Source organism: Melospiza georgiana, chromosome 3 (genome assembly GCF_028018845.1).
Source record: "Melospiza georgiana isolate bMelGeo1 chromosome 3, bMelGeo1.pri, whole genome shotgun sequence".
Classification (NCBI taxonomy): Eukaryota; Metazoa; Chordata; class Aves; order Passeriformes; family Passerellidae; genus Melospiza; species Melospiza georgiana.
The window spans coordinates 57,593,257-57,621,012 of record NC_080432.1 but is presented as its reverse complement, the minus strand read 5'-3'; the positions used below and the strand labels follow the sequence as shown (position 1 = coordinate 57,621,012).

Here is a 27,756-nt window from a genome sequence, read left to right as displayed (position 1 = left end):
AATGTAATCTGATATGTCAAAAGCATCATTGTTAGAGTGTATTCAGCTCAGTGGATTTATATGTTACAAACAGAAACATATAAAGTGCTGAGTTAGTGTTAAGTTCCTCTGTTTTTGTTTGAGACCTAGGTGTCTAAAGAGAATCAAGCTTATTAGTCAACCCACTTGAGAAAACCAAACCACCTCAACCAAACAAAAGCCAGTTTCTTTTCACACTTGATACATGCTGTGAAAGGCATTGTTGTTGTATTATGTTGTAATTGCAACATGTTTATTTTTCTAGAAGAAACAAAGTCTGTAGGAATGGAATATGTAACCCTGGGAGACAAACTTGTTGAAGATGGCTGTATTCACATCATTTCACTGGGTTCCAAAGCTCTGATGATACAAGTTTGGGCAGACTTGAACACTGGAGCATTCATTTTTCGGTATGGTGTATTAGTCCAGAAGCAATCCTGTGGACATATTGTGTTGTAACCTGTAGTAGCAACTTACAGAGAGTACTGATGGAGAGTAGAGAACTTATTTCTATAGTAGAGACATCTTGCACACATCAAGTAGGTGTGTTGGATACAGATCTATAGGTTTATCAGCTTCAACTGTTAAGCTCTGGTCTTGCATGTTTCATGTAGTCATTTATAATTAACTGCCCACAAAGTAGCAATTCGAGTTCTAGTGAAATAACACAATAAATGTGAGATGATGGAAAAGATTTTTGCAGCTGTAGGTTTTCACACCTCAGCTGTGAAAATTGCTGCTGTGTAATACTTACTTGGGACAGTCTTTGTTTTAATCTTCTGAGCACATTTCAGCACTAATTTAGTTCTCGTAAATAATCCTTAAGTATCCTTGAAATGTCTAAAACTGCAATTTTAGAACACTTTATTTCCATATTCAAAGCACCTGCATTTTTTCAGTAAATTGAATTCAACTTTTCTCTAAAATAAAGATTTTTTTTATCTTAAATGTAAGCAGATTTATGCAGACAAGTTAAATAATAAAGGTGAAAGAGTTGTGATGATTTCTCTACCTTATGTTGAGTACTCTAAAAATAGAACTGTGATCAAAAAAATTACCTGTCAAAGTTAAGGAACACAATCTCAAATTAACGGATGTCAAAATGTGCAGGTTTGGGCTTAAAATGAAAATATGAAAACACACACCTTCATTTTTTCTTTTTTGTTATTTACATAGTATGTGCATGGATCCAAATGACGAGATGAAAGCTGGTCTGCTGGCACAGGCTGAATCTCCAGGGAATGTTTTCCTTGTGGGCAGGTGGCAGCATTTGGCATTAAAATACCTGCAGAAGCCTGAAGGCAAGAAAAATTTCCATGGAAAGCTGTTGCTCTGGGTTTCTGGTCAGAGGTAAAGAACACATTAGTTGTACCTAGATATTTATCTTCTTTTAAAGACATTTTCTTTTAAGAAAACATTGCAATATTTTGGTGCAAGCTGCAGTTAAGGTCGAGTGTTCTTCTAGGAGGACAGGAGAGGGAGTATGTTACACTGTTAGGAGTCTTTTGGAATATTTGAGATATCCAGAATATTAATGGATTACTTTAAGAATTCTCAGTTTATACCATGGACCAGTTCAGACATCAGTGTTTTTCTTCATCACAAATAAGTGAAAGAGGCAAGTACTACAAGATTGTGAGTAAGATCCAAAATAAGCTGTGGCATGAAGTTAGCAGTAGGCATGATGTTTCTGGTTGAATCCAAATTAAGGTGGTATAAGTCAGGTAATACTGTTGGAAGTAGGAATTAAGAGGAGTAGGAGAAAAGGCAGTCACTTTTTTCCACTGAGAAAAATGAATAGGGAAGAAGATAAAAAAATATTTCAGACAAGAACTGATGGTGAGAAGCACTACTTCCACTGCCAAGTTGAGGTCCATGCTCCTAAATTAGGTACCTGATACTAGTGTGAGTGAGTACCTGATACTACTTGAGTGAGCCTGTGCCTGCATGAATTATTCACTGGTTAGAGAAATTAGAATTTATTAAATATCATGGTCTTTAGCCTTTCTTCTTAAAGTACAATTTGTGAAGGCTATGTTAAGTCTGTACATGCTGGTATTCAATCAAGTCCAAATATGGAGATATAGGGGAAATCTAAAAATACTGCAGTGTTCTCCCCATGTGTAGCTGTTGAGGCCTCTCTATATACAGATTTAGTTGCTAGTTTGCTAATAGTTAGGCTCTTTCAGGAAGCTTTGAATGACCTTTACAGTCCAATCAGTCTAAGTAAAGGCACTTAAAGTTAATTGGATGCTTTCTGAAAGCATCAGGCTTATTGCCTGTGGCTGTGCAGCTCACCAGTTCTGTCAATGTTTCTTGGTCCAAGCAAATCCTCAACTTGGTGTTTTCCAGCCTTTGGGTACCACAGTTTTTATGATGTGCATTAGCCTGCTCAAAGGACTTTGAGTTGTTGGAATAGTAGAAATGATTGAAAAGTTGTGGTATTTTAGAAGTGTGTAGAGTGTTACATACCATTTCCTCTTTGAGGTCAGAGGAAAGAAGGAAGGTATTTCAGAGCTAGGAAAACTTGATTTCATGGCAACCTTAGCTGGGACTCTATTCATCTGTTCTCTGCAATATTGGAATGCATATATCTTATGTTACTGAGTTTTAAGGTGCTTGGAAGTTGAAGAGGACTTCAGTAATTTATTGTTGATGACAGCATGGCTTCTCGCCTACTGAATTCAGCTGAATTTTAAATGAATTTTAAACCTCAGCTGAATATCTTAGATAGCAATTTTGATCAGTTCTTAATATTTCAACTTGTTTGTTTATATGTGTTTTTAGGCAATGTGAGATTAATTTAGATTTTGCACTACCAAGGAAAACAAGCTTATCATCTGACAGCAACAAAACATTTTGCATGATTGGCCATTGCACATCATCCCAAGAAGATCTGCTCCGATTGTCGGGTAGATGGGATCTTGGAAATCTGCTTCTATTTAATGGTACTTTTGTATGCTTTTTCCTTGAATAAGTGTTCATTTCCTCTTTCCCCTCCAAAACCAATTGCTTATTTTAATGTCTTTTTTAACATGCCAAGTTTTTACAGTAAAAACAACAATACACCCTTTAGCAGCATAATAAATCAGGGAGAATGTAGGCAAATGTTCAGTATTGGAGACACCCTAATGTATCCTTCTGCCATATTCTCTTGCTTTCTGTTTAGTGGCATAATTGGCAAATTTCTTATAATTTTTAAAAATAATACCTTGGGGTAGGGGATAGAAAGATAGTGATATTTGCTGTATTTTTTTTTTCTTCAAGCACTCAGTCTCTTACCTGGAAAATGGATTTCACTTACCTCCTGCTAACTTGCTAGCTTAAAATTGCATTAAGCATATTAAAAAGCTAACAAAATCTGAACCACTGAATGCTCTGAGTTAAGCAAGCTTATTTCTGGAACTTGTAGTGTTACTTCAGGGATTTCTTAGATGTATAATTCTCCTCCGTCCTTGGGAGGTCTTATCTAGTACTTCTGGGTGTTTGCTTAATGCTGAAGGCTGGAACCCTGCTGCTTTGTCACCTGGCATTTCAGATGATGTGGCCCAGTCAGGACTGCTCCACAAGTGAGATCAGTTTGCCCAGCATGTGTGATGCATGCAGGTCCTGTGTGTGCAGATGTGCATTTGTGGGCCATAGATGAGAAACTTGTCATAAATGTAACCTGTAGCATCTACATGGTCTGGTTCCCACCTGCCTGCCACCTGTGTAACTGCTGTATCCAGAGAGCCCTGGATTTGCTGCTGTACAGTTATCATGCACCCACACATCAGACCTGAGTCCTTCCGGATGCTTCTTTGGAGTTTGTGTTCTCAGGTCACAGATGACCCAAGATGTGCTGCCCAGAAAGGGCAGGAAGGTTTATTTGGTCTCCTACTTCCTATGGGCTTTTTTCCCCTTCTGTCAGTTGTAGTGAGCTGCTGTTGCATCCTGCTCAGTCACAGCCCAAGTCTCCAAGACAATGCAGCATTTTGTTGCTATCTGTAAACTTGCTATGCTTTGAAAGCTTTGAGGAGGCTTGGATAGATGACTTTTTAATTCTAAAAAGTGAAATTATTCAGAGATGTTGATCTTCAGTTCATGCGGGTAGTTTTCCTGACTTGGTTTCAGTTGCCTTTGCCACTGAATTGATCTGGCCTGTGATATGTCAGAAATCACTGATCTGCTGTAGCTAATAGCAGTCATTAGGCTGCACTAATTGTTTCATCATCAGAACCTAAAAAATCCAGTTGGTGACGTTCCTTGTAAAGTCTCTAATCCTATTAGCCAATGTATGAATTTTGCTTTATTGTATAGTAAAGAATTAACAGAGTATTTTCTGGATTTTAGGTGCAAATATTGGACCAGAGGAAGCATTTTACTTATACACGTGTGGCCCAGACTTCACATCTGTAATGCCTTGTAAATATGGCAAAACATTAACTGACTGCTCAAAGTACATAAGTAAAGAGATTCTACAATGTGAACAAATTAAGGAGCTCTTCATGACAAAAAAGGAAGTGGATGTTGGGCCTCTAATTGTAAGTTTCTACTTAAAAATGCTCCTTAATCTTTTAGAACTGGTTAAGAAAGTGAGAATGTTTTTCCTACTGTTTCCCAAAGTGCTTAATTTGATCAAAACAGAGATGATCAAATCCTCTTCTCATTAAGATCATTGTGGGGCTCTTCCTACTTATTTTAATGGGAGCTGACCTCTACACAGGGTGACCATTTCATCTTGCTTTAGGTTGGGTTCTGCAAATTTCTAGATGTTCCAGCATCTATAAATAATTTAAATCACACCCATTAAATCATTAATTCATGTACATTAAATCATAGTGGATAAACAGGTACCTCCAAAAGCTTTACGATGGATACATAGCTCTTCCCTCCATTAGTGTAAAAATAGCCAAGGAATGCTAAATTAACCTTTTAAGATTAAAACTGAGAGGAGAAATGAAGATTTATCTGGCTTTAAGGAAGCAAAAGAATTAATCCAAATTCCTTGAAGGTTTTGGAGGAATTAAGTTTGCATCACGTTTGGCTGAAAAGTCATTTTCCAGCTGAGAGATACTGCTTTTCTCATCTTTCCTGCCTGAAACAGCCCTGCCAGATGCAGGTGTAAATATACTTATTGCTGGCAGAACAATAAAACAAAACTTGCTTATCAGTGAAGCCTGCTATATTCTGGGAATTCATACACTAGTAATTCTTGCTGTATGAATTGTTCCCACTAGAGGGATTTTTCTGATTTCATTTTGTAGCTGTAGGCAAAGGCTCATTCTGCCTGGATGTGATCCCTGTAGACAATGGTACTAAACTTTGAGTAGGTTAAGAAGAAATGAATTGGATAAGAGCTTAAAAAATCAGTCATGCAACTTATAAGCTTATTTTGCCTTAAGGAGATAGGCAGAGGGAAGAACCATGTGCTCAAGTGATAAATGGATCTTGGCACTTTTGCATAGAGTGCAAGCTCCTTAAATGAAATTATTTCTCTATTTTAAATAACTTTCCAAAAAGATCATTTTACATTTCTGTGAAAAAAAGTTAGCTACTTTCCGTAGGAGCTTTGGGTTTGGTTTAGGTCTCTTCATTAATGAAACTTGTGTTGAGTTTCTCTTATGACAAAACTGCTTAAAGAATAGAATTAAAACAAAAAGCTGGAAAATATTTTAAAAAACACCAATATTATTTTGAACTTGCCATTTTAGAAAAGGAAAGTCTCTATTCTATGTACCTCTATATGCTCATTTTATTTTAAATTTGTGAGTAACTTTGTTTTTTATGCAAAACAGTTATGTAATTCTTAAGGTGATGAGAGGGGGATCCTTGGTGAAATTTCTTAGTGTTTTCTTCATTTTCTGTGCTTTAGCTATTGCATGAGTTTGCTAAAATTTGGGAATCCTGCTGCTTTTTAGTGTACATGCATCCACATGCAACCTCAGTGCATGTTAATGGTAAAGTAGAAATGAACAGCCAAAGTTGTTACTACTTGCTGCTAGGTGACTTTTGTGTTTGGCTTTTTGTGTCCTTGGTGGTGGGTGAGGGGGAGATTTGTGTTAAATTTCTAGAAAAAAAATTAAATTCCTTTCTTTTCAGGAGAGTCTTGCTGTTGTTTATACCACGAGCTGCCCTGGTCAGTACACCATATATGAGCCTGTCATTAGACTGAAAGGTCAAGTGAAAACTGTACCTTCTCAGAGACCTTTCAGTCTGAAAGAAGTTCAGAGCAATGCATTGGACTCTCATCACCTGAAAGCACTTCAGCCAGTTGAATATAAAACTCTTCAGAGCATACTACATGAAATTGGAGGCACTGGTGCATTTGTTTTCCTCTTTGCTAGGGTAAGGGGACTGGAGGAGTAGGGTGTTGTGTATGTGTTCTCCCATATAAAATTTTCCTTGTATCTTGAGTAGAAAATCACATTATTCTAGCTGCCTTGCTCTGTTCTGCATGTGATGCTTTTCTGTTGAAGAAAAATTGTGGAAAATACCTGCAGCATAAGACTGCATCATGCAGGTTGTCTTAAACTGGAAATATAATTATAACTCTGTTGTATTATGGCTTTTATAATATTGCCAGTATGTAAGATGGAGTTACATTCTGATTTAGAAATGGGCCTTTTAAATATCAAAAGAGACTATCTTTAGGGATGCTTTAGAACTGATTATATTTTTTCTCTCATTTTGAGAAATTCATTGCATATCTCTAACCACAGGATATTCACAATGCAAGCATGAATAAATATGAAACTACATGGTGTGCAAAGCTTTATTTTTTTTTTAGTGAATAGTGAGAGCTTTTTGGGGATAACTGTTCACCTGTCTTCAAAGGCTTATCCTAAGAAAAATGGCTATTTGAAAAATAGTAAGGCCTTAACTTAGTTACTGCTTAACTGTGACCTGTACATGGAGAGGGCAATATTTGTGCTAGCAGTCTCTGAAGTACTACAGTTAATTGAAAATACTACTGTAGGCCTAAGACTTGGCTAATTTATATACCTCTCATATTGCTCTGAGAGATATGGTGAGAGTAGTAACAAATGCACATTAGATAATGGTTATAAGGACACTGGCTGTTGTAATTTCAGCACTGATAGTGAGCTCTGAGGTGAAAATCCTAATCCATGTTATTTGATTATGTAAATTTATGCTGAGTATCTGCTATAGATCCTGCTGGAGACTGTTTGCATCAGTAAGGCAAGCAAACAATAGATCAGCTGTGAGACAATACAGGTCCTATAATCCAGGTGTATAAATGTGTAAGTGCAGCAGAATTAACAGGTACATGTCAAGAGAACCTATAGGACCTGAAATCCCATTAATGTGAGATTTCATTCTTGTATTCTTTTGGTAAAAATACTAGTTGCTCTTGGACCTCAAGAACTGTAGAAAGCAAAGAGGGGGAAAGGATTCATGGTCTTCATCTATAAATTTGCTGGTCTCTTTATGGATAAAATAAAACTTCAATGTTAGACATTTACATCTAGACTTAGTCCAGAACTTCAGGAACCTTTTTTCATAGCTTAAACACTTAAAAAAATAAAACAAACTTTTTTTCAGGGCAAACAGTTGATTCTTATTAGTGGCTCATGTATTTCACAACCTTGTGACTTTGTAGTATGGCAAGTACCTTCTACTTAAAATTTATTTAGAACAGATTTTTTTCTTTGAAAGGGATTCTTGTAATGGGACTTGTATTTCCTTGGCAGATCATAATTTAGCACAGTAGAAATTATCACTTCAAGGACAATATCTCAATGTACAAACAGAAAAAAATGAAGGTTATGTACATAATCTCAAATGCTTTAGAAGAGATTTAATCCCTAAGTAGTTGCTTATGGATTAAGTTACTTAGGACTGCAACAAAGCTTTTTTATAGATGTTTCCGACTTAAACTGTCTTATTAAATTTGCCTTTTCCTCAGGTAGTAGAGATTAGCAGCTGTGAAGACACTCAAGCTTTAGCACTACAACTTATACTGTCTTTAACAAAATACAATCAACAGAGAATACAGGAGATGGACAACTGTAATGGTTATTCTATGATTCGTCGGGTGTTGATCAAACCAAAATGCATTGTTGGATTTTGCATGCTGAAGGTAAAGTCGTCTTCTAAACCTGATATTTTGTTCAATATTAGGACAAATCTAGAAACCTCTAAGGTTTTAATTATATATTTGACACTGCTTTTACAAAGGCAGAACAGTGATTTGAAGCAAGATTCGTGTTGACCGGGTAGATGTGTTTTCCCTATCAAGAGTATGCTGTCTCTTTAAATATTTTAATTTTTATAAATGGGATTGAACAATTGTAATGCTTTGTTTTGATACTCAAAAAAATTCCCCCCTCTTTAAGACTCTCCTTGAAGGATGCTGCAGTGATGAGATTCTCTATGTAAATGAAAATGGGCAATTCCAGCTTGACTCAGATTCTACTGCAGTTATTCAAGATGTCCAGTTGCTAGAAAAGCTGCTGCTTGACTGGAAGATATGGTCTAAAGCAAAGGTAAGTACTTTAATTTTGGAAATACTTCAGATTTAAAAGTCAGTATTTTAAAAAGAATAAAGTATTGTCATGTCTGAAATTAATCTCTCCGGTTACATGTTAGTAAATGAAGAGTAGTTGTAGTTAGTTAATTACTATGATTTTCTAAAATTAACGTTCCTTGTTTTCTTTGAATAGCTGTTAGTAATATCAGTCTCCTATGATTAATGATGGAGGTAGCCTTAGTGTGTTAAATTCTGTGAATGTGCTGTATGCATATGATTTGTTATTTGAATTGATAAATTTTTTGTGGAAAAACTAAGGAGGACCTGTTTTCTCTTGGAGTTAATTAAACTGTTGGAAATAACTGTTTAGGGTTAATATAGCTAAGAAAGTACAAAACTAATTTTAGACAAGTATTTTTTTTTTGTAGCTTCATCATTAAAACATGCTGAATTTTGTACAAGCATGACTTTACTGATTACTTTCTAACTTGTTCTGACCTGACCATTTGCACTCATTTAGTCATCATCTTGGGTGTAAGACTAACTTGACTTTGTGTTTGTTTTTGGTTTTTTTCTCCCTCAGTATATAGACTCACAAATATATTTTTGAAGCTGTGTTCCTGTTTTTTGTTTTTCAGCAAGGTGTTTGGGAAACCCTATTAGCAGCTCTAGAAATCCTTATCAGAGCTAACCATCACCAGCAGATGTTTAACATTAAACAGCTATTGAAAGCTCAAGTGGTCCATCACTTCCTGTTAACTTGTCAGGTCCTGCAGGTACTTCCACTCTGAAATCCTACTTTGTGCTTGGCAAATAGTCATTTTTATTTGGGGAAGGTGGGGTAGAGGGATTAAATTCTGTAGCAAAAGTTGAGTAGACTGTCCTCTGTGCTTCCAGACTACTTCCATCTTGTACACGTATTGTTGCTGTAAACTGGTTCAGTTCCCCACTGGGTGCTCCATTTGCTGCTGGGCAGGAGGAACAAGAGCTTGAACCATGTGGTGTGATTTGGGTATCTAGGCTCTAGGTTGCTTGCACAGGCATACACCAGGAGCTGAAATGAACTGTCCCTTTTATACAGAAGTACCTGAGATGTCTCTTGCTGGTTCTTGTCTTTGTTACTGAAAGCCAGATACTGTGCAGGTAGTGAAGCTGTCTGTGCTGTATCTCAGCACAACTAATGGGGCAGCCTGACTGCTGTGCTCAGTCTGAGCACTCATCTCAAAATTTTGGTACAGTAGTAGCTTCCTCCCTGGCATGGAAATAGCTATGCCAGAAAGGACTTTAGAGAAATGCTTCAGTCCTTTGATAGACACTTGTTAAGAACATGACTTTGAAATGGTTTCTTGCTTATAGTACATGTATCCGTTTGTGAAAATAAGTATTGTAATCACCTTTTCCTGTACTCTTATTTTCTGCCTTACATTCTTTTTTACTCTGAGTTTCTCACTTCAGCATATAAAATTTTTTATTGGATTTTTTCTTCTTTTAATGATTTTTTTACAGAAATATTTTCTTCATATTAGTATCTGGAAATTTTTAGTTTCTTCATTTTTATGTGGTGTTCCCTACTTTTGGAACTTGCTAGTTAACTTCTCAAATTGTATATTAGTGCAAATTCCTAGATACAGAATGTTTAGTAATATTTCTCCTGTAATTTTGCATATTAGGGAAAAAGTTTTTTCTTGATTAAAAAACCACTCACATTGGTCAATGATTTGGCAATTTTGTGGGGACTGATGGAATGAAGGTGAAACTATATAAGCCATTTTCTTTGGAAAAACTTAGTTAAATTAGCTTCATTTAATCTTTTCTCATAGCAGTCTCAGTTAAGGTGCTTGCGTATCAAAAAAGGAGGTAAATTTAGTGAAGTTGGAAAGAAAGAAGATAATCACCATGTTCACCTTTTGGCAGAGTTTCCCACAAGTTTCTTGAAGTTTTGTTCTAAAATCCATGTTCTTTTAATAATTTTTTTCAGGTAGCTGTTGTTGAACTATATAAAATGCTTGATTAAGCTGAAATTATAAATATAATAATAAATTCATCTCAAATGTGTATGTTCATAAAAATGGCTACTGAAGTGGAAATACAGATGACTCAGTGTGGTCCTGCTCAGAAATGTATTAATAAATTTGAATTACTGCTATTGGCAACTATTAATTTCTCTGCAAATATGTAATCCAATGAGAATAAACAATACTTTCAATGGTGATTCATGTTCTAAAGTTCCAGCATTTCATGGCAGGGCAGTATAGTATGCTCATTTTCCTAAAAATCAACTTGCATAACATATGTAATATTTGGTTCATGATGCACTGAGATAACATCCAGGATGTACAGTAGCTTCTCTCATAATTAAAAAATACAAATTTATTAGCTGAGCTTCTTTTCTTGTCTGTTCTAATACAGCATGACAATTTAAAAAAAAAGACAGTTTGTCAAATTAAAATTGCAAGTAGCTTACAGTTGTACTACTCTTTCTTTCTAGGAGCATAAAGAGGGACACCTTGCATCCCTGCCTCGAGAGGTTTGCAGGTCATTTGTGAAAATAATTGAAGAAGTACTTGGTTCTCCCCCAGACCTGGAATTGCTGACACTGGTCTTCAATTTCCTCTTAGCAGTTCACCCTCCCACTAATACATATGTTTGTCACAATCCTACCAACTTCTACTTTTCCCTGCACATAGGTAAATATGCTACAGTTAGATAAACAATAAGATAAAAATCTGGGAATAAACTAATATTTAAAAAAAACTTCCCTGTATTTTAATGACTATGTATTAAAAATTATTGAACTGTTGGAACTTAATACTGTAACTACTTTTACTTTTCTGAAACAGGTTACAGTTAGACTTTACTTGGAGAGCTTTCTTCTGTCTGTAGCCATAGATAATTTCTCTGGTGGTTATGCCTTTAACTTTCATAAAGTTTGATGCTGCTAAATGATATGCTTAAGTTTAGCTGCCTGTGTGGACATTTGTCTGGGGGCAAATTTAGAAAAAAACATCCAGCTTACTTGTAAATGGAACTTCTTCCAAAATCTGTATTTGGTCCTTTCTCCACTTGTACTTTCTTGCTTCCTGTAACTACATTCCAAGAAAAATAAAGGACACATGGAGCATTTTTTGCAACTGATGATTTGCGCTGCAAGGCATCATTGCCAAGCCCCATCAGTTCATTGCAGACAAACTCCTGGCAGTGCCTGTGGGGCTTGAGGGGAGCAGACCTGGAACAACAGAGCTACTCTAATATATCTATACTGGATGGTCATGTTGGCCAAATGATGGATGTGAGCTTTAAAAAATATTTCTTTGTCTTCTTAAAAATGTGAAACAATGTATAGTTCGTGCTTTAATATTAGCATTGTACAACCTAAGCTATAACTTAGGTAAACATGGAAAGCATCATCCAAGTCTGAAATATTTTCTCCTTTTGCAAATACCTGTGTACCTCAAGTTTTAGTGATCAGTTTCAAAGGCAGCACACTTGTATCTGTCCTCTAATACTAACTATTGTAAAATTCTGAGTAAGGGGAGAATGCCTATTTTGGTACCTGAAGTGTTTTTAGGCTGTTTGAGAACAGCCACCTGTTTTTGACATGACAAAAAGTCAGTTGTCATTACTTGTATAACTGTCTTTAAATGTAGTTGTTATAGTATATTGTAGTATTTTTGTTGTTCTAAAGTAAATTTTGAAGTAATACCACTAAACCAAAAAGTGTTTTTTCTCAGTTTTTTAGACTTGAGAACTTCTCATTAGCCTCCAGTGATCAGCTCCAAATGCAACCACCACTCACTGCTGTGAGTGTAATTTATCAGCAATGAAAACATTAAAAGCTTTTATGTAACTTTTCCCCTTATCTTTTCTTTCTAGATGGCAAAATTTTCCAGGAGAAAGTTGAATCACTTAGGTACCTGAGAAATTCCAGCAGTGGTGGGAAGTCAGTAGACAATTCTGCATTTGTGATTACATCTCCAACTGGATTTACAGCTTTACCACTGGAAGGTAAAACAGTTCTGGAAAAACAAGAATGTTAAGACACAATCCTTTGGTAAATGACTAGAGTGCCCAAAAGTGTTACTTTCCCACAGATATTTCTTAAAAAGCTCCTCCTGTCCCTTGGAGCTTGATGCCTGAACAGCAGAGTAAGAAGGATGGAACAGAACATGCTACCTAAATTGCTCTTCATTCTTAAGTTGAAACAAATTGCCAGGCTGATGGCTCAGGCAGTGAAATGCACCAGATAAGCAGAAGCATTTCATTTGTTAAACAGACCTAGAGATGTATGAGAGTGCCCTGACCAGGCAACAGCTGAACTAGTCAGCCTTAAGCAGCTATCTTATCTGGGCAGAGAGCACTAAGCTAATACTTTTTTTTCCTTTGTGCATAATCCCTAACATCCACCCATATATTTCAGATCATGTGTGACTGGCTGTATTCTGGGTATCACAATGTAATACCTTTTACAATTGATATCTTTTTGCTGTTTTGTGTAGGAAAAGGAAATTGAGTCTTTAAGCACTAGTTCAGTTGAAACAACTTTATTCAAACTTTTTAGCTTTTCGGTAAAGTGGTATGAAGAACATATCACAGGACTAAACTGTGTATGGAATCAGTCCTTTTCCCCATGTGGAAAACATATGAAAACTCATTCTTCTAAATAAGTACTTTTAGTACTTTTTTTATGTCAGTATTACCAAATTATTGGTTTTGAACAGAGACTGTTCATGTGTACCAGAGGAATACTCAACATAATTTTTTGTGAAAATGTTTGCGTGATTGTGATTCTTAATTTGAATTTCCAAATTTATATAAATAAATGTTTAATTTATATACTCTTATATTTAATCAGGGATTATAATAGTGATAGGATAAGGAGTAATGGGTACAAATTAAGAGGAGAAGTTTAGGTTAGGTGGTAGGAAGAAATTTTTCACTGTGAAGGTGGCAAGACACTGGAACAAGTTGCCTGGGGAGACTGTGGATGCCCCAAACCTGGCAGTGCTCAAGGCCAGGTTGGATGAAGCTCTGAGCAACCTGGTCTAGTCACAGGAGGTGCTGGGACTAGAAGATTTTAAAAATGCATTCCAACACCTTAACACTGTATGATTCTATAAAATAGCAGAATTGTATGTGTGTTAGGTAACTGCTACCTGCATGTGGATTTGCAATTTTTTGTTGTACTACCCGCTGATGTGTGTGAAAGCTTGACTGTAAGATTGCTACAGTTGTGTAGATCTCCCTTGTTGCTGAAGACCAGCTTGGTCTGGCTCTGTGGGTACATGTATGTGTGAATATACATTCATGTATTTCTTTCATATATTTCATAGATTTATCATAAAAAATACATTCCTAATGCATTGTCATTGCCTTAATAGTAACTGATGCAGTTTTCAAAATATTTGTGAATGAAAAAATCTCATTTTCCTAGTCTAACAGGTAACTGCTTCTACCAGTCTTGTATACAGACATCTTTCTCTCTCAAAACTATATTTTGTTAAAGACTTGTAATATGCTCTGAAAGTTTGACTGTTTTATGTCAAAATGTGCAGTTAAAAGCAAGCACTGTTAATTAAAACATGTAGTTATTTGTTCTAAATTTGAAGTATGTGTAAAACCTTGGTGCAAAAGAGTTGCTGAGTAGAAATGTGATGTCCACTGAAACACTGCAGATTTGACCTCTTACACAAAGCTCCAGATAGAACAAGCTGCTTTATTTGACCATTCTTTGAGCAAGAATTCTGGTGTAGACACCTCCAGATGTGCCCTCCACCCTCTGTGATTCTGTAATAGTTCCTGCTGAGGGTTAGGTGAAAGGATTGTAACTTAAATCTAAAAACTCCTGTATATTGGCAAAAATTACTTTGCATTTTATTTCTTTCACATTTGTGACTTGCTAAATATATGGCTGCATAATAGTTTAATATCTCTACTTTGATTACCCAAATCTGAGTTATGTTAGGCATTGAGTCAGTTTTGCACATAAAATTAACTTGGGTCACAACAATTTTAAATAGGTGAAGAGTGTATCATTATTAGAAAAGCTGGGTTTTAGTGTGAAAGGAATGCTTAAGATGTCCTTATTTCTCTAGGGAGCACTTCCAAGGCTAGTGTACAGCAGAAGATAAGCTCTCAGGCACCTAGAAGGCTTTCTAAAAGCTTACCAGCATCACCTACTTCCTCACCCCAAGTTCATCGAAAAAGACTGAAGGAAAGAATGGGAGGCAGTGTTGATGACCTGCAGATCCTTGGTGAGCGTGACTACGTTGATCTTCAGGGTAGAATTGGTTTTGTAGAAAGTTCTGAAACCATGAAGAGAGTACAGGAAGAACTCTTCCTTAGCAGCTGTGAGTCTGCAAAAACAGTTTGTGACTCAGAGCTAACATCTGCTGAAACATTTGAAGATATTGCAAAAGAAGCAGAGTTATCTGAAAGTGCATTGGAGAGTAAAGAAGCTGATACAGACCTGAAATGTAGTGAAGCTGCTGCTGGTGGTGCAGCTGAGGCATCACTGCGGCGTCCAGACCATCTGAAAGGCCTGCCTTCATTTCAGAAGGGACAGGCTCACTTTGCAGGGCTGGGGTTGGCATTCTCTGTTCTTGGAGCATCATCAGCCATTGCTCGCTGGCCAAGCTTTGCTGACAAGAATGTTCTTCCTGAAGACTGGGACAGTCTCGCTTTTTCTTCACCTAATGAGAATACCCCAAAGCCATCTGAAAGCCCTGATGACAGGTAAGCACAGAAAATAATAAGTTAACATGAGCTTTAATTTCACAGTTCTTGCTCGATTAGTATTCCATAAAAATTCAAAGTCTGAAAACTAATGGAATGTTTTCAGTGACTGTCATACACAAATGTATTAAGCTTTTAGTGTATAGAATGTTCTGTTGTTTCAGTTTTTGTTGTATTTACATAACAAATTTTTAAAATCAGGATTTTTGCTATGTACAGTAAAAGTGGGAACTGCTCACAAAAGAAAGTAGTTCTGGTCAGATTATTCTTTTTACTATCTGCCATCTAAAAATAAGTGTTAATGAAGATTGGTGGCTAGGAGTATTGGAGAAATGATGCCTTCCAAATTTCTAACCTGAACCCTCTTTCTGTCCCTCAAGAATTTTAATTTTGCATTTTTTAACCTTTCCTGCTGCGGTGAAACATATTCCTCTGTTTTCAGCTGTGCAGAAGACTATCTTGTGCTTATCTGTTGTGGGTTATACGATCTCTTGCGTGGAGTTCTCCTAATCCTACCTGATATCATGCTAGATGATGTGATGGACAAACTTATCCAACCTGATTATCTTATAGTTCTGGTGAACCACCCATCTCCTCTCATACAACAAGGAGTCATTAAAGTAAGCCTATATCAAATGTTTTCTCCTAAAAAGATGTCAACCAGTATGGTTAACATGTTGGAAATGTGGTGGGGTTTTAATATTTTTGTTGACCTTTCTTCAGTTTTCTACATTTGAGTTTTAAGATAAGTTTTCACCCTACAGATTAAAAAAAAATAAAAACAAAACCAAGCAAATTACAAAGCAACAAAAACACAGATTCTTTGAATAGATAAATATAGTCTCTAATGTAAGCCAAAGGCCTTAAGAACTTATTGATAGCATTACCATTGTAAATGGAAGCAACAATGCAGAAAGTCAGTGACACAAAACATGATGCAATGTGTGAAAGTGCTTGCACCTTGGTTTGACTTGTACAAGAGTTGACTTTGAGTTATTCTGAGAGTCATCCACACATTTGTGGACTGAAGAGGGACTTGAGGCTTCGAAATGTTTTCACAGATTTTTGTAGTATTAAGGACAGTGTTTCTGTATGATTATATTATGTAGATAAAAAACTTTGAGTAGATTTCTATTTTAATTTGAGAAAGAAAAAGACAGTATGGCTTTATTGAGAATGAATGTCAGGCATGCATTTGTACGCACACTGAACTGTAAGATTGAACAAATATAAAAAGTTTGAGTATTTATGTGTGCATTTGCTAACTGTTGTTTGATTTCATCTGCCCCAAACTTAATGAAAAATGTGAGTGTGTTCAGATTAAAAATATATCATCAAATATATAATTGATGGTATAATTGATGTTTGCAATCTTGAATTTAAAAAATTTAAATGACAGACAATAATTTCACTTTCAGGGCAGTTATATTAAATGTTTCATTCTTACACTATAATTATGCATTTATTTTTAGTTGTTGGATGCATATTTCAACAGAGCAAGGAGGGAGCAGAAGGAAAAGTTCTTAAAGAACCGTGGCTTTTCTTTGCTAGCCAACCAGCTGTATCTTCATCAGGGGACTCAGGAAGTTGTGGAATGCTTTTTGGAAATGCTTTTTGGCCGCTCTGTTGGCTTGGATGAAGAGTAAGTAATGCTGTGCTTTTAAGTGCTGTAACAATATGTGAGTTCCAAGCAGTGCACTTTGCTGGTCAACAACCATAAAAAAACTATTCAAGACTATTTTGGTAGGTTTTGCTTGTTTAACATTGAAATGTATTAAAATCCTTAGGGCTATTGTGTGGCCCTTAAGCTGTTTGTAAGCAACTTCATCTGAGGGAGGCTCTCAGCAGGGATCTTGTAAACACTCAGACTCTCTGAGTGCCTCAGAGACCTTGAACTCAAATGTTGTGTAATCAGTTTAACTCTCTCTGTCACTAGACTTCTCTTGGATTTTGGTAAGTAATTCAGGAAAAATCTTGATGCCACAGCTACTTCCTTATCTTGACTCCAAATTTAAATGACTGTCTCTTTTAGGGAAAAATCCCAAAGATATACCATTTTCATGAACTGAACAGCCATCTTATATTGATAGAAAAGGAGATTACCTTTAAGCAGACAGCTATCTAAGTAAATGATATTTTTTAGAATTAATCTGACTACTTAATGCTTGTACAGAAATCACCTGAGTAAATATATTCATTGGAAAAATCTTGCAAAAAGTTCCTTATGAATTACTGCCTCTTCAGGCTTTGTAGCCAAATTACTTTTGCCTTTTGACCTGATCTTCACCACTCAAAAGCTATTTTTGTTTAACTGCAATATCTAGTCATGGCTGCTTAATTTGTCCCAAGGCAGAGAACTGTTACTTCTTCAGGATTTATTATGGGGCTGGAAAGATAATTCCAATGTCTAATGTCTCAGGTTTTTAGGATTGTATATAATAGTCATATTATAGGGCTGATAACCTCATGAGAGTAATGTAGTTTCTTAGTGCATAAATAAAAGAAGGTCTGAAGCACTGCTTTGAATTCTGCAATCACTATAAGCCAGGTGCCAAACTTAATTAAACCAATGGATAATGGGATATCAAACCTGCTACCAGTCAGTTTGTTATTGTTACAGTGATGACAAGCTGTGTCTGTTCTCTTCATAGTGTCTGCAGTAGTTATAATAGCGACATTGGAAGGGTAATGCACCATTTTTCTACACTGATTAAAAACTCCTCCATTTTCATGAGGTCTGTATTGTAGGCAGTTGGTAGTTAGCTAAAGCATCAGATTTACTTTTTAGGCACGTCATTTCTTTGTGGCTGAAATGAAAAGTTTATTTTTCTCTTATTGGATTTTTTAGTAGATAGCTATTGTTGCTACAATGAAACGTAGGAAATTACCATGGACATCTTTGCCAAATACAAGCATGTGATACATAAATGGTATTCCAGTTGTCTGTACTGTTTTTGTTATCAGAGTGTTCTTTAGGATGCCATTTACTCATATTTCTGCTAACAGATTTGATCTGGAAGATGTCAAGAACGTTGGACTATTTCGAAAATGGTGTGTCATTCCTGTTCTGGGTCTAATAGAGAATTCCCTCTATGATAACGTTCTGCTGCATAACTGCTTCTGTCTCCTCCTGCAAATCATAAATTCCTGCTCAAAAGTTGCAGACCTGCTGCTTGATAATGGTTTGCTTTATGTGTTGTGTAATACACTGGCTGCTCTCAACGGACTGGAAACAAAGTGAGTATTGTTTCTGTTGCTGTCAAATGTTCTAGGCACAGCCTTAAGGCTAGCAAGAAATTACTGTATTCATTTTTTCTACTTTTTGAAATTGTTAGAGAGCATGTACAAAATACTGGGTTTGAGGTTTTCAACTTTATACCTGTAAGTTAATGTTTAGTCAGTTCAAATAGTGGAATATAAAATGTTCTTTCCATACCTTAAACATTCAAGTGAAATGACATTTTAAAATGTGAGATTGTCACTGTCTGCACTTTCAATGCTTTTCTTAATAAACCTGAATAGTAAGATAAAGGCCCAGGAAATGGTACATTCTACTGTCTCTATGGCCAATATCAAAACTGAAGAAAAGTCTCTCCTGTACTGCCTATGATTTAATATTTGAGATTTTTCAATGACTTTATTAGAGATAAAGATTATGTACTTTAAAAATATTATACAGGGAACAAAGGAATGACAGGGTTTTGTTATTTTATTTCATTAGTTGGTATCCTGAAAAAATTGAAAGGTTTCCTTTTTACCTCAATATAGTTTTTGTTCAGCATGATTACAAAATGAGATTGTCCTGATACTTTTTTGAGAAATATAGGCTTTCAGACTTGTTCTTTAACTTAAAAATCTGATAGTAATACATCATTGCTTTTCCAATAATACTGTGCTGCACTCAACATTAGAATGTCTCAAAAATTTGCAGGCATCCAATCTGCCAAAGTTAACACTAAAGAAATGTCTTGAGTTATAGTGTTCTAGTCTTCAACAGTGACACTTTTATATGAAGTACAACAAAATATTAGGTACAGTTGGCAGAAGTAGCAAGGGGAAGAATAATGGGTCTTGTTAAGAGTTACAATCTACTAGAATTGTCATGTTTCTGGTAACTACAACTTTGTTTGCAGCATTCCCTTGAATGACTACAAGTTACTTGCATGCGATATACAACAGCTGCTGGTAGCAGTTGCAATTCATGCCTGCAGCTCCTCAGGTTCTCAATATTTTCGTGTTATTGAAGACCTCATTGTGCTGCTGGGTCATCTCCAAAATAGTAAAAATGCAAGGATGCAAAGTAAGTTGTCTGCTAATTTTTGGGGTCATGGGACTGGAAAAGTAAATCCCTTCCCCAGTTTTCTGTTTAATATTCCTGCTGAGGGAGAAGGGGGAGTTTTCTGGTGATGAATCTTTCTCTTCTAAGTGGTTCTCAAATTAGTTGTTTCCCTTAGGAGTCTGCCTTGTGGTCAAGAATTGTGTACTGCTAATCTGAAAAAATAGTGACTGCAAAAGTTCCTTAAGGATATTTAAATGAAAACATGCTGTACAGTTTCACTTAGCTTGTTTTAGAGTAATCAAATTCAATGGCTTTTCTATGACAACTAATTTCTGTAGTGTCTGTATCTGTGGCATAGCAAAGTGACTTTGTGTGACTCCTGTGGAATCTAGAGTTTTGTAGCTCTTGACACATGTTGTGGTTTGACTTATTACAAATATCTGGTAAAAATTCCTGAAGATGTCATGTAGACTTTGTATGCCTCTCTCTCTAGATATGGCAGTTGTTCTGCAGCTGAGAGTTCTTCAAGCAGCCATTGAGTTGATAAGGACCACAGCAAGCCAGGATGCTCAGGAGCAGGCCAGTTCAGCGCCGGCGCCCTCGGCACCACATCGCACAATGTTCCAAAAGCGCAAAGGCATCGCGGGTGAGTAGCGAGGTGTGGCATTCTTGTGCTTGCTCCTTCCTGTATGTATTGCTTGGTGATTCCATGGTATTACCACCTTTGGGGATTCTCTTAAATTCACAAGTTGCTTAGCAAAGATGTTTTTAAAGTAATTTGTAATGCTTGTAATAGCCAACCTTGCAGTAAGTTAATGCCAAAATCAAGGCAGTGCTTGTAACTAACACAGACATAATGTGGGGGTTGCTTTGTTGCACAACTTTTCATTAGAGACCATCCTGAAATAAATACATGCCACTCCAAATGTATACTTAGAAGTGCCACTGTGGTGGTGTTTTTAAAACCTGTGTTGAGTTCTAGCTTTAGCAGTAGTACTTTCCCTGTATTTGATAGCTAGTCAGTCCTTCTGTAAAGGTTTTGGAGTTGGATGTAAGTTGATTTTGTATGTCTCTTACAAATAAAGCTGCATTAAAGACTTCACAAAATATACAGTTTAATAATCTGGCAAACACATACTATTTCCTGTTTACTATGGGAATGTTTCTCTTCATGGTCAGCTTTTGATGCCCTCTCTCCATCAACCTAGTGAAACATTTTATATATATTTTCAGTACAGTGAAAATGTTTTTATAATAGTGAACTTGGTAAAGCACTAAAGGTAAATAAAAATAGTTGTTTCCAAAAGAAGGAAGTACGGTCAAGGCCTCCCAGTTCATTTCAAGAAAATTCTGAAGAATATTCTTGTGAGTTAGATACCGTGTTTCTATTAGTGCCAATAGGTATGGTACAAAATGTGTTTGCTGATATGTCTGGCTCGTCATTTCTGCTGATGAACCCACTCTGCAATATGCAAGATTTTGTTCTATCACTAATTTTTAATCCTTTATTCTATTTATACAATAAAAACAGGAATAAGACTAGTGGGTTTGAATGTTTAGTTCCATGTTTAAAAGTATGGAAGTCATACAATAAATCTGATCCTGAAATTAACTCATTTCATGGTATTACTTATTATTTGAAGTTTATATATTTATTCTCAAAAAGCCTTAACAATTAAAAATAAGAGATAAACACCCAATGAGACTTATGTTCCCTTTGATACTGATACATTTCAAATGTTTGTTTCATTAAATTATGTGAAATCTTTTGATTAAAGTAGTTACTGAGTGATGGACTTTTCATGCATTTTAGTAGAATTCTATTCATGCTTCTCTCATTAAAGGTTCCAGGAAGTTTTCACTTGCTCAGTCTGATGCTCTGCTGGTGAAAATGCGCTCGCTAGCAAGTGAGGAATTCAACATGATGATGCAGCGGAGAATGAGCCAAGAAAATCCTGTCCAAGCCACTGAGTCTGAGTTTGCACAAAGGTTACAGAGGCTGACTGTTTTGGCTGTTAACAGGCTCATTTATTTAGGTAGGATTTCTTTTTGTCTGTTTCTGTTTTGATGAAAAATTATTCTTGCTTTTGGAATGCTGAAGGGTTAGAGAGGAAAGTTGTTCTATTGACAGGAATTTAGTGGATTTATCCATAAAGCATTGTTCTCTGATTTGTCTCTCAGTATTATGTAACTGGCAATCTGGATAATGTTTTTATCTGAATGAACTGAACAAGCTGTTTTATTTCTGCATTAGTCCATTCATGTGTTAGCTGCCTGAATTATTACATGAAGATTTAACTGCCAAAGGGAGCATCTGCTCTCTTAAAATGCAATTTTTCCATGAAATGGTTACATTGGTTAGCAAGACTTGATGACTTTGAGAGCTAGTGCAAATTCCGCAAAAGCAAGAGAGAGTGAAAGTATGGTAAATATATCAGTAAAGGCAGTATTTGGTATAATGCCAACTAAAGGTTTGTAGGATTGTCTTGCTTGAGATGGTACTGATCAATATGTACCTCTTGAATTTTAAGCCTCTACCGAAGAGTGCCTTGATGTACTGGGTATAACAGAAAATACAAGTCAAAGCAGAGCTTCGGCATCCCAGCTGGAAGTTCCCGAAGAGGAAAGCCAGCAAGAACTAACTAGCAGAATAAATCCTTTTCTTAAAGAAATGGTCAAAATGTTGGTGGAAGGAATCAAAGTATCCATTGTAAGTAATTAGATGCTGTCCACGTTAAGCATATTTTATTCATAAGGTTCCTTTATTAGGAACTTTCGTTCATAGTGTATTCTGTTCATAAATGCTTTTCTTACTGCCTTTGTCCATCCAACTGTGGCATTAAATACTGTGGCTTCCCATTTACTTGCAGTTATAAAATAAAAAATGGATCTATTGTGATTTTTACCTTTACATTTGGCAAAATTATTCTTGAACAAGAACACAGAACTTAAATAGACTTTCTTGTACTATGAAAATTTGCTTGGTCTCTTAAACTTCAACATTTAGGTTTGCTGAAGCCTATAAAACCAGATCTTCTGTGCATCCACAGGTGGTGGAGATTTTTTTGAGCAATATGTTTATAGTGTATTTTAGAATTGGGAAGGAGAGCTTTCTCTTTTTTCAGTTCTTAATAAAGTGGTGAAAATCTTCTAACATACAGGTGTTAGCTTGTCAGCATTTCCAAGGCAATCAGTTTTTGCTTGGGTAATACAAAGTGTGTTATTACTCTTCCTTAGGTCATCTTGGTGAAAGCAGTTCTACCTAATTTTCTTTCTAGCTCAGAAAAATTACATTTGATAGGTGTATTATCTTTCCATTGTGCCATATTTGTTGTTCTTTTCAAAGATGGCAAGCTTTCTCTTGTGAAAACACACCTTCTTCTAATACTTGTTTTCTAATTTTTTGAAGTAATCCATTCAGAAAACTGGCGATTAATGTAAAAGGGCTGTTGATTAAAATGAGTAATAAAGAAACCCTCTGGTTTTTAAATTCACTACATCAAAATTTTCACTTTCTGGATTGTTTTACTAGAATGCTTTTTAACCCATAATAATAATCACTATAGTAAACCAAAACACTTCTTTTGGTAGATAAAATTTTGTCTTGCATTTTGATCATAATAATCTGAAAAAATTGGTAGAAGAAAGTCCTAATCCTGCAATATTAAAAAGTTGTCTCCATTATTAGGGCACCAGCAGAATGAGCACTCCAAAACAGCAGTGGAACAGAATCCTCTTGCTATGTAAGGACACATTCCGTACGCAGCTTGGGAGGCTTCTTGTGCATAGCTTGTCTCCTGTGAGTCCTCTGCAGGAGAGGAAGCAGGCTTTGGAGATGGCACACGAAGTAAACCAGCAAGAGATTTTGCGTGACTGTCTCAGCCCAACTTTGCAAGTAAGCTCAAGAGTTTTTGAGAGAAGTTTCTAAAACCTATATTCAATTTTTGTCTAGATTTTATGATTATTTATGTATGTGGCAAGTTGTTCACTGCTACTTGTACAATGTTTAGTGACTGACAATTGTCATACAAAACACCTGGTGTACCTCTGCAATTGCTGTACTATCCTGAGGATAGATAAAATTAAGTCTGGGTTTGTTGGTGCTGTTCTGCATCAAACATATCCCCTGTGCTGTGCAGAGACAAAAGGTGATAGTAGTTTTAACATGAAGGATTTTACTGAGGAAGTTAGGACTTAATGTGCCCTAAAAAAGCAAATTAAGGAAGGAATTATCCTTGCTTTGAAACTCTTAACTGCAGACTTCCTGAAGCTTTTAAGAATTGATTTCAACTAGATTTTAAGAAGCAGTCAATCCTCAACCAAAGCAGTACTCTCTCTTTTCTTACCTGGCCTTTATTAGATCTTCAAGTGGGATTATGTATTCCATGTTCTTAAGTTAAAAAGCTGGATAGGCTCTCCTTGCTTTTCTGAGTTTGTCAGAGGAAAGCTTCTAATGGTGCTATATTAGTGCAAGCTTGAAAGCAGTCATTTATTTGAGTCACAAGGAGAAATCAGGAAGGAATGTTGCAGTTGGAGATCTTCAGGAGCTGCAAGAATGAAATAAAAAGACATGCCTCAGTTTGAGTCATTGTATACTAAGGAGGGAAAGTATTTATTGGATTAGTTTATGGCACTCACATATTTCTGATCACGTGTGCATTATTCAAATGAATAAGTTTTATCAGGTAGAAAAGAGCTGATGCACTAGCAGTGGCTTCTGTGGGGAGTGTCGTGTTGAGTGCATTTATGACTTATGTCTGCTTAACTTCATTATCTGTCATCTCTAATTTGATTAATCAAATGAGGTGTACTGTTCTTGGCATGCAAAATTAGAAGTCTCTGGCACGTATTTCCTGAAGTATAAGGCTGCAGGAGCTGAGCACTGGGGGAAGAAACAGTTTTCTTGCAAGCCATTTGAAAAATCACAAGATGCTGGGGCAAATTTTCCCATGTGAGGATGAAATTCAGCATGTTTTTCTAGTTTTATAAAAGTTTAACCATTAAAGTTGTCTTTTTCTTTAAATTTGTGAATAATTAGAAGAAATCTGCACAGTCTGACTAGAAAAGGGAATAAAAGTGGAGGGGAAAATATTGCTCAGTGTTGTGGAAATGAGCATGACAATACAATTTCCTCTTTCCTTCTTTTCATCTTCTAGCATGGGCCTAAATTAGTGCTCTATTTGTATGAATTAATGCACAATCACAGAGATGGAATGACCAAAGAACAACAAAGAGCAGCAGGAGACTTAATGAATACACTGAAAAGTTGTGGCTATAAATGCATTCCCCTGAGCCCACGACCAAAACCAGAGTTAATAAAAGCTTTGAAAGAGGTTTGTGAATAAAAACTTTGCTTTAAAAACTGGGTATATTTGAGATAGTTGTCTTATATAGGATCAGAGTTTAACTGCAGATTGTGGTGTTCTGTGGTGGATGGCTTATGCTTTTGGAATTCTATTTGGGTTCTCAATATTTCTGTCACATACTCTCAACTCTTCACAGCAAGCTCACAAGCTTCTTGGTTAAACATATTTAATCCAGAGGAAAATTATAATAAGCTACTAGTATCTCTTATTTTCAAGAAAATAATTTTTGATTTCTTGTGAAGAGAAGAGTTATATATAAATATAATAAAATGGCAGTAACTGAAATGAAGCCTTGCTGGCTTTAAATGCTGTGAAGGTATCAGTTGAACAGTTTTGTCACTCTTCCTTTTTAAAACTGGCATACCCTTTAGCCTCCCTTTCCTTATTTTGTCCATCTGAGAAAAGAAAATAATGTGTTAAACTTCCATTCAGGATCAGAAGAAATATGAGATGGAAGAAGGTGTAAACAAAGCTGCTTGGGAGAAAACCATGGCTAATAATCGGCAGAAGTGAGTACCTTAGAGGGGCTGCAAGAACTTTAAGAAATGTTCCCTGTTCAGCACTTCCCATTGCAAAGTTGCCTGTGTGATTATAGATGAGGTTTATTTCAAATTGACAGCATCATTAGCTTTCAGGCTTTTAAGTATGCTATTATATTAAAGGCATATGCATTTTGGTAGGTTGTATAATAAATGGCATTGTGTGAACCTCAATACTGATTTAGTTTTTTGCACATTTGCCATTTCACCCTTAATTTTATGACTATTGCATCTGTCCAATCAGCTTTCCTGTTGCTGTGGTCTGTGCAATTAAATGTCTCTGCGACTAACCCTGATTTTCAACAAATTAAATACTGTATTCAGTATACAATTTGAATATTTTTGTGAGCTATGTAGACTACTGCTCCTTGACATAATTGTAAGTTTTAGTACATGGTGTTAGATTGAGTTTTCCATTTATTTAAATTTCAGGCTATGCCATGAAATCAGATTTGAGACATACACACAATGTGCTTGAAAGTAGGCAAGTGCAGTAGCTGTAAAGGTCAGCTTAGTCAAGTTCATGCAGACAAGTATTAAGACTTTGTTATGTTGAATGATTTAGAAAATTTAATCAGTGGTAAACTAATGTCCTTACCCCAGATTTTTATTGTAATGACTATACATTAATTAGTCAAGCATGTTAACACATAGCCATTGACCTTCTGACTGGCTTGTCTTTGGCCAAAAGATTTTTTTCATGGCTAAGAAGCAGAAGGTATTAATGAATCTCATTATGTAGGCTAAGTTATTCTGCATCTGCTGTAACAAGAACTCTACATATCTACTGACAAACTGATTGTATTTTATGAGGGATTTTGGTCTTTCCCTTTTCAGTGTGTTTATTTTGCGTTTTAAAACACAACTCTTCTCCTCAGTCTCTTTCAGCGTCTAGATACAAAGTCTAAAGACATTTCTAAAATAGCTGGAGACATCACACAAGCTGTGTCACTGTCACAAGGAATGGAAAGGAAGAAAGTAATCCAGCACATCAGGGGGATGTATAAGGCAGAGCTGAGTGCCAGCAGACATTGGCAGGAACTTGTTCAGCAGCTTACGCATGATCGGTGAGTTTTCTCATCTTGGGGAAAAAGGGAGAGAGACTTGATGCCTGACATGTGCTTCTCATTCTAACCAGAGGCATATGAAATGGAGATTATACTAAAATTAGAATTACTTTTGCTAACCATCTGATAGTTAGACTTGTGAAAGATTTGACTATTTTTTTATCCTATCTTTTAGGGTCAGTAGCCAAGTAGTATTTCTATCCCATTTAGACAGTTTTTTTCAGTATATATATTTTGCTGTGCCTAATACAATGAAGTGTGTCCTAAATTTTCCTATCTTGCACAACATAGATGGAGTAAAACCACATTTTTGGTGTAATGTTACTCACATTAGCATCTAGATACTGTTTACTAAATAGTGTAGAACAAAGGATGTTAGTGTTGATAAGAAACCAAATTAGGGTATCTTCACCACTGCAGAACTAGTATTATCTCATGTTTGCAGCAGCAGAGTTTTCAAATTAGTATTGGATGCATTGTATTGCTGTTTTTGTTAGAGTGAGTAATTTCAAGAACAGTCTTACAGTAGCAGCTTGTGAAAAGTCATTCAGTGAAATAGCTCATGATAATAAACTAGAGAATTCAGTCTTTTAATACTTTTTCAGAAATAATCCCCCAGTGTACTTCTCTGCAATTTCTGTCTTTCTACTTGTTAAAGAGCAGAATTTACAAGCATATATACTGCCTCTGCTGCCAAACTCCTAATTTTTTTTTTTTTTTTTTGGTCAGAGCACTCTGGTATGACCCAGTCTATTACCCAACTTCTTGGCAACTGGATCCAACAGAGGGCCCCAACAGAGAGAGGCGCCGCTTGCAGAGGTGCTACCTAACTATTCCAAACAAATACCTTCTCCCAGACAGGCAAAAACAGGAAGGTAATTAAAAAATTGTCAGTGTTTAATGTAGCCTAATGTCTGATTTGTAATGACTTTTACTGCCCTATTATTTGTGATTTCTTTATAGGTGTGATAAAAACTCCATTGTCTTACTTATTTGAAGACAAAACACATTCTTCTCACTCCTCTACTGTAAAGGACAAAGCTGCAAGTGAACATATAAGGTTTGTTTTGGATAACACATGCTTCTCTTTCCTGTCTTTTCCCAGTCAAATGAAACAGCTATCTAAAAAACATTTTTTTGTCTTAAAAACGTTTTTTATAAAAATCAAGTGGGAAATGAGACCAGTGTCAAAAATACTAGGCATTTTGCTTTACTCAAAAGCAAAAGACTACAGCTATCAAATACCATCTGGTGTGTTGTGGATAGGACCTGTGGGATAACC

The 27,756-nt window shown here is 36.0% G+C and overlaps 1 protein-coding gene across 2 annotated transcripts in view; it reads left to right on the top strand.

Annotated features, from left to right (window-relative positions):
• Positions 1-27,756, top strand: part of LYST (lysosomal trafficking regulator) — a 77,517-nt gene that overhangs the window by 30,989 nt on the left and 18,772 nt on the right. For both annotated transcript variants that reach the window (XM_058021813.1, XM_058021812.1), the window contains exons 13-36: positions 284-428; positions 1,195-1,368; positions 2,806-2,966; positions 4,351-4,541; positions 6,100-6,345; positions 7,928-8,101; positions 8,358-8,507; positions 9,130-9,267; positions 10,980-11,178; positions 12,365-12,496; positions 14,584-15,223; positions 15,666-15,843; positions 16,696-16,865; positions 18,230-18,460; positions 19,357-19,523; positions 19,996-20,148; positions 21,347-21,538; positions 22,034-22,212; positions 23,191-23,397; positions 24,659-24,835; positions 25,301-25,377; positions 26,286-26,474; positions 27,204-27,349; positions 27,438-27,534. In XM_058021813.1, coding sequence (XP_057877796.1) covers positions 284-428; positions 1,195-1,368; positions 2,806-2,966; positions 4,351-4,541; positions 6,100-6,345; positions 7,928-8,101; positions 8,358-8,507; positions 9,130-9,267; positions 10,980-11,178; positions 12,365-12,496; positions 14,584-15,223; positions 15,666-15,843; positions 16,696-16,865; positions 18,230-18,460; positions 19,357-19,523; positions 19,996-20,148; positions 21,347-21,538; positions 22,034-22,212; positions 23,191-23,397; positions 24,659-24,835; positions 25,301-25,377; positions 26,286-26,474; positions 27,204-27,349; positions 27,438-27,534 — 4,513 coding nt within the window. The remainder of the gene's footprint in view (positions 1-283; positions 429-1,194; positions 1,369-2,805; positions 2,967-4,350; positions 4,542-6,099; positions 6,346-7,927; positions 8,102-8,357; positions 8,508-9,129; positions 9,268-10,979; positions 11,179-12,364; positions 12,497-14,583; positions 15,224-15,665; positions 15,844-16,695; positions 16,866-18,229; positions 18,461-19,356; positions 19,524-19,995; positions 20,149-21,346; positions 21,539-22,033; positions 22,213-23,190; positions 23,398-24,658; positions 24,836-25,300; positions 25,378-26,285; positions 26,475-27,203; positions 27,350-27,437; positions 27,535-27,756) is intronic.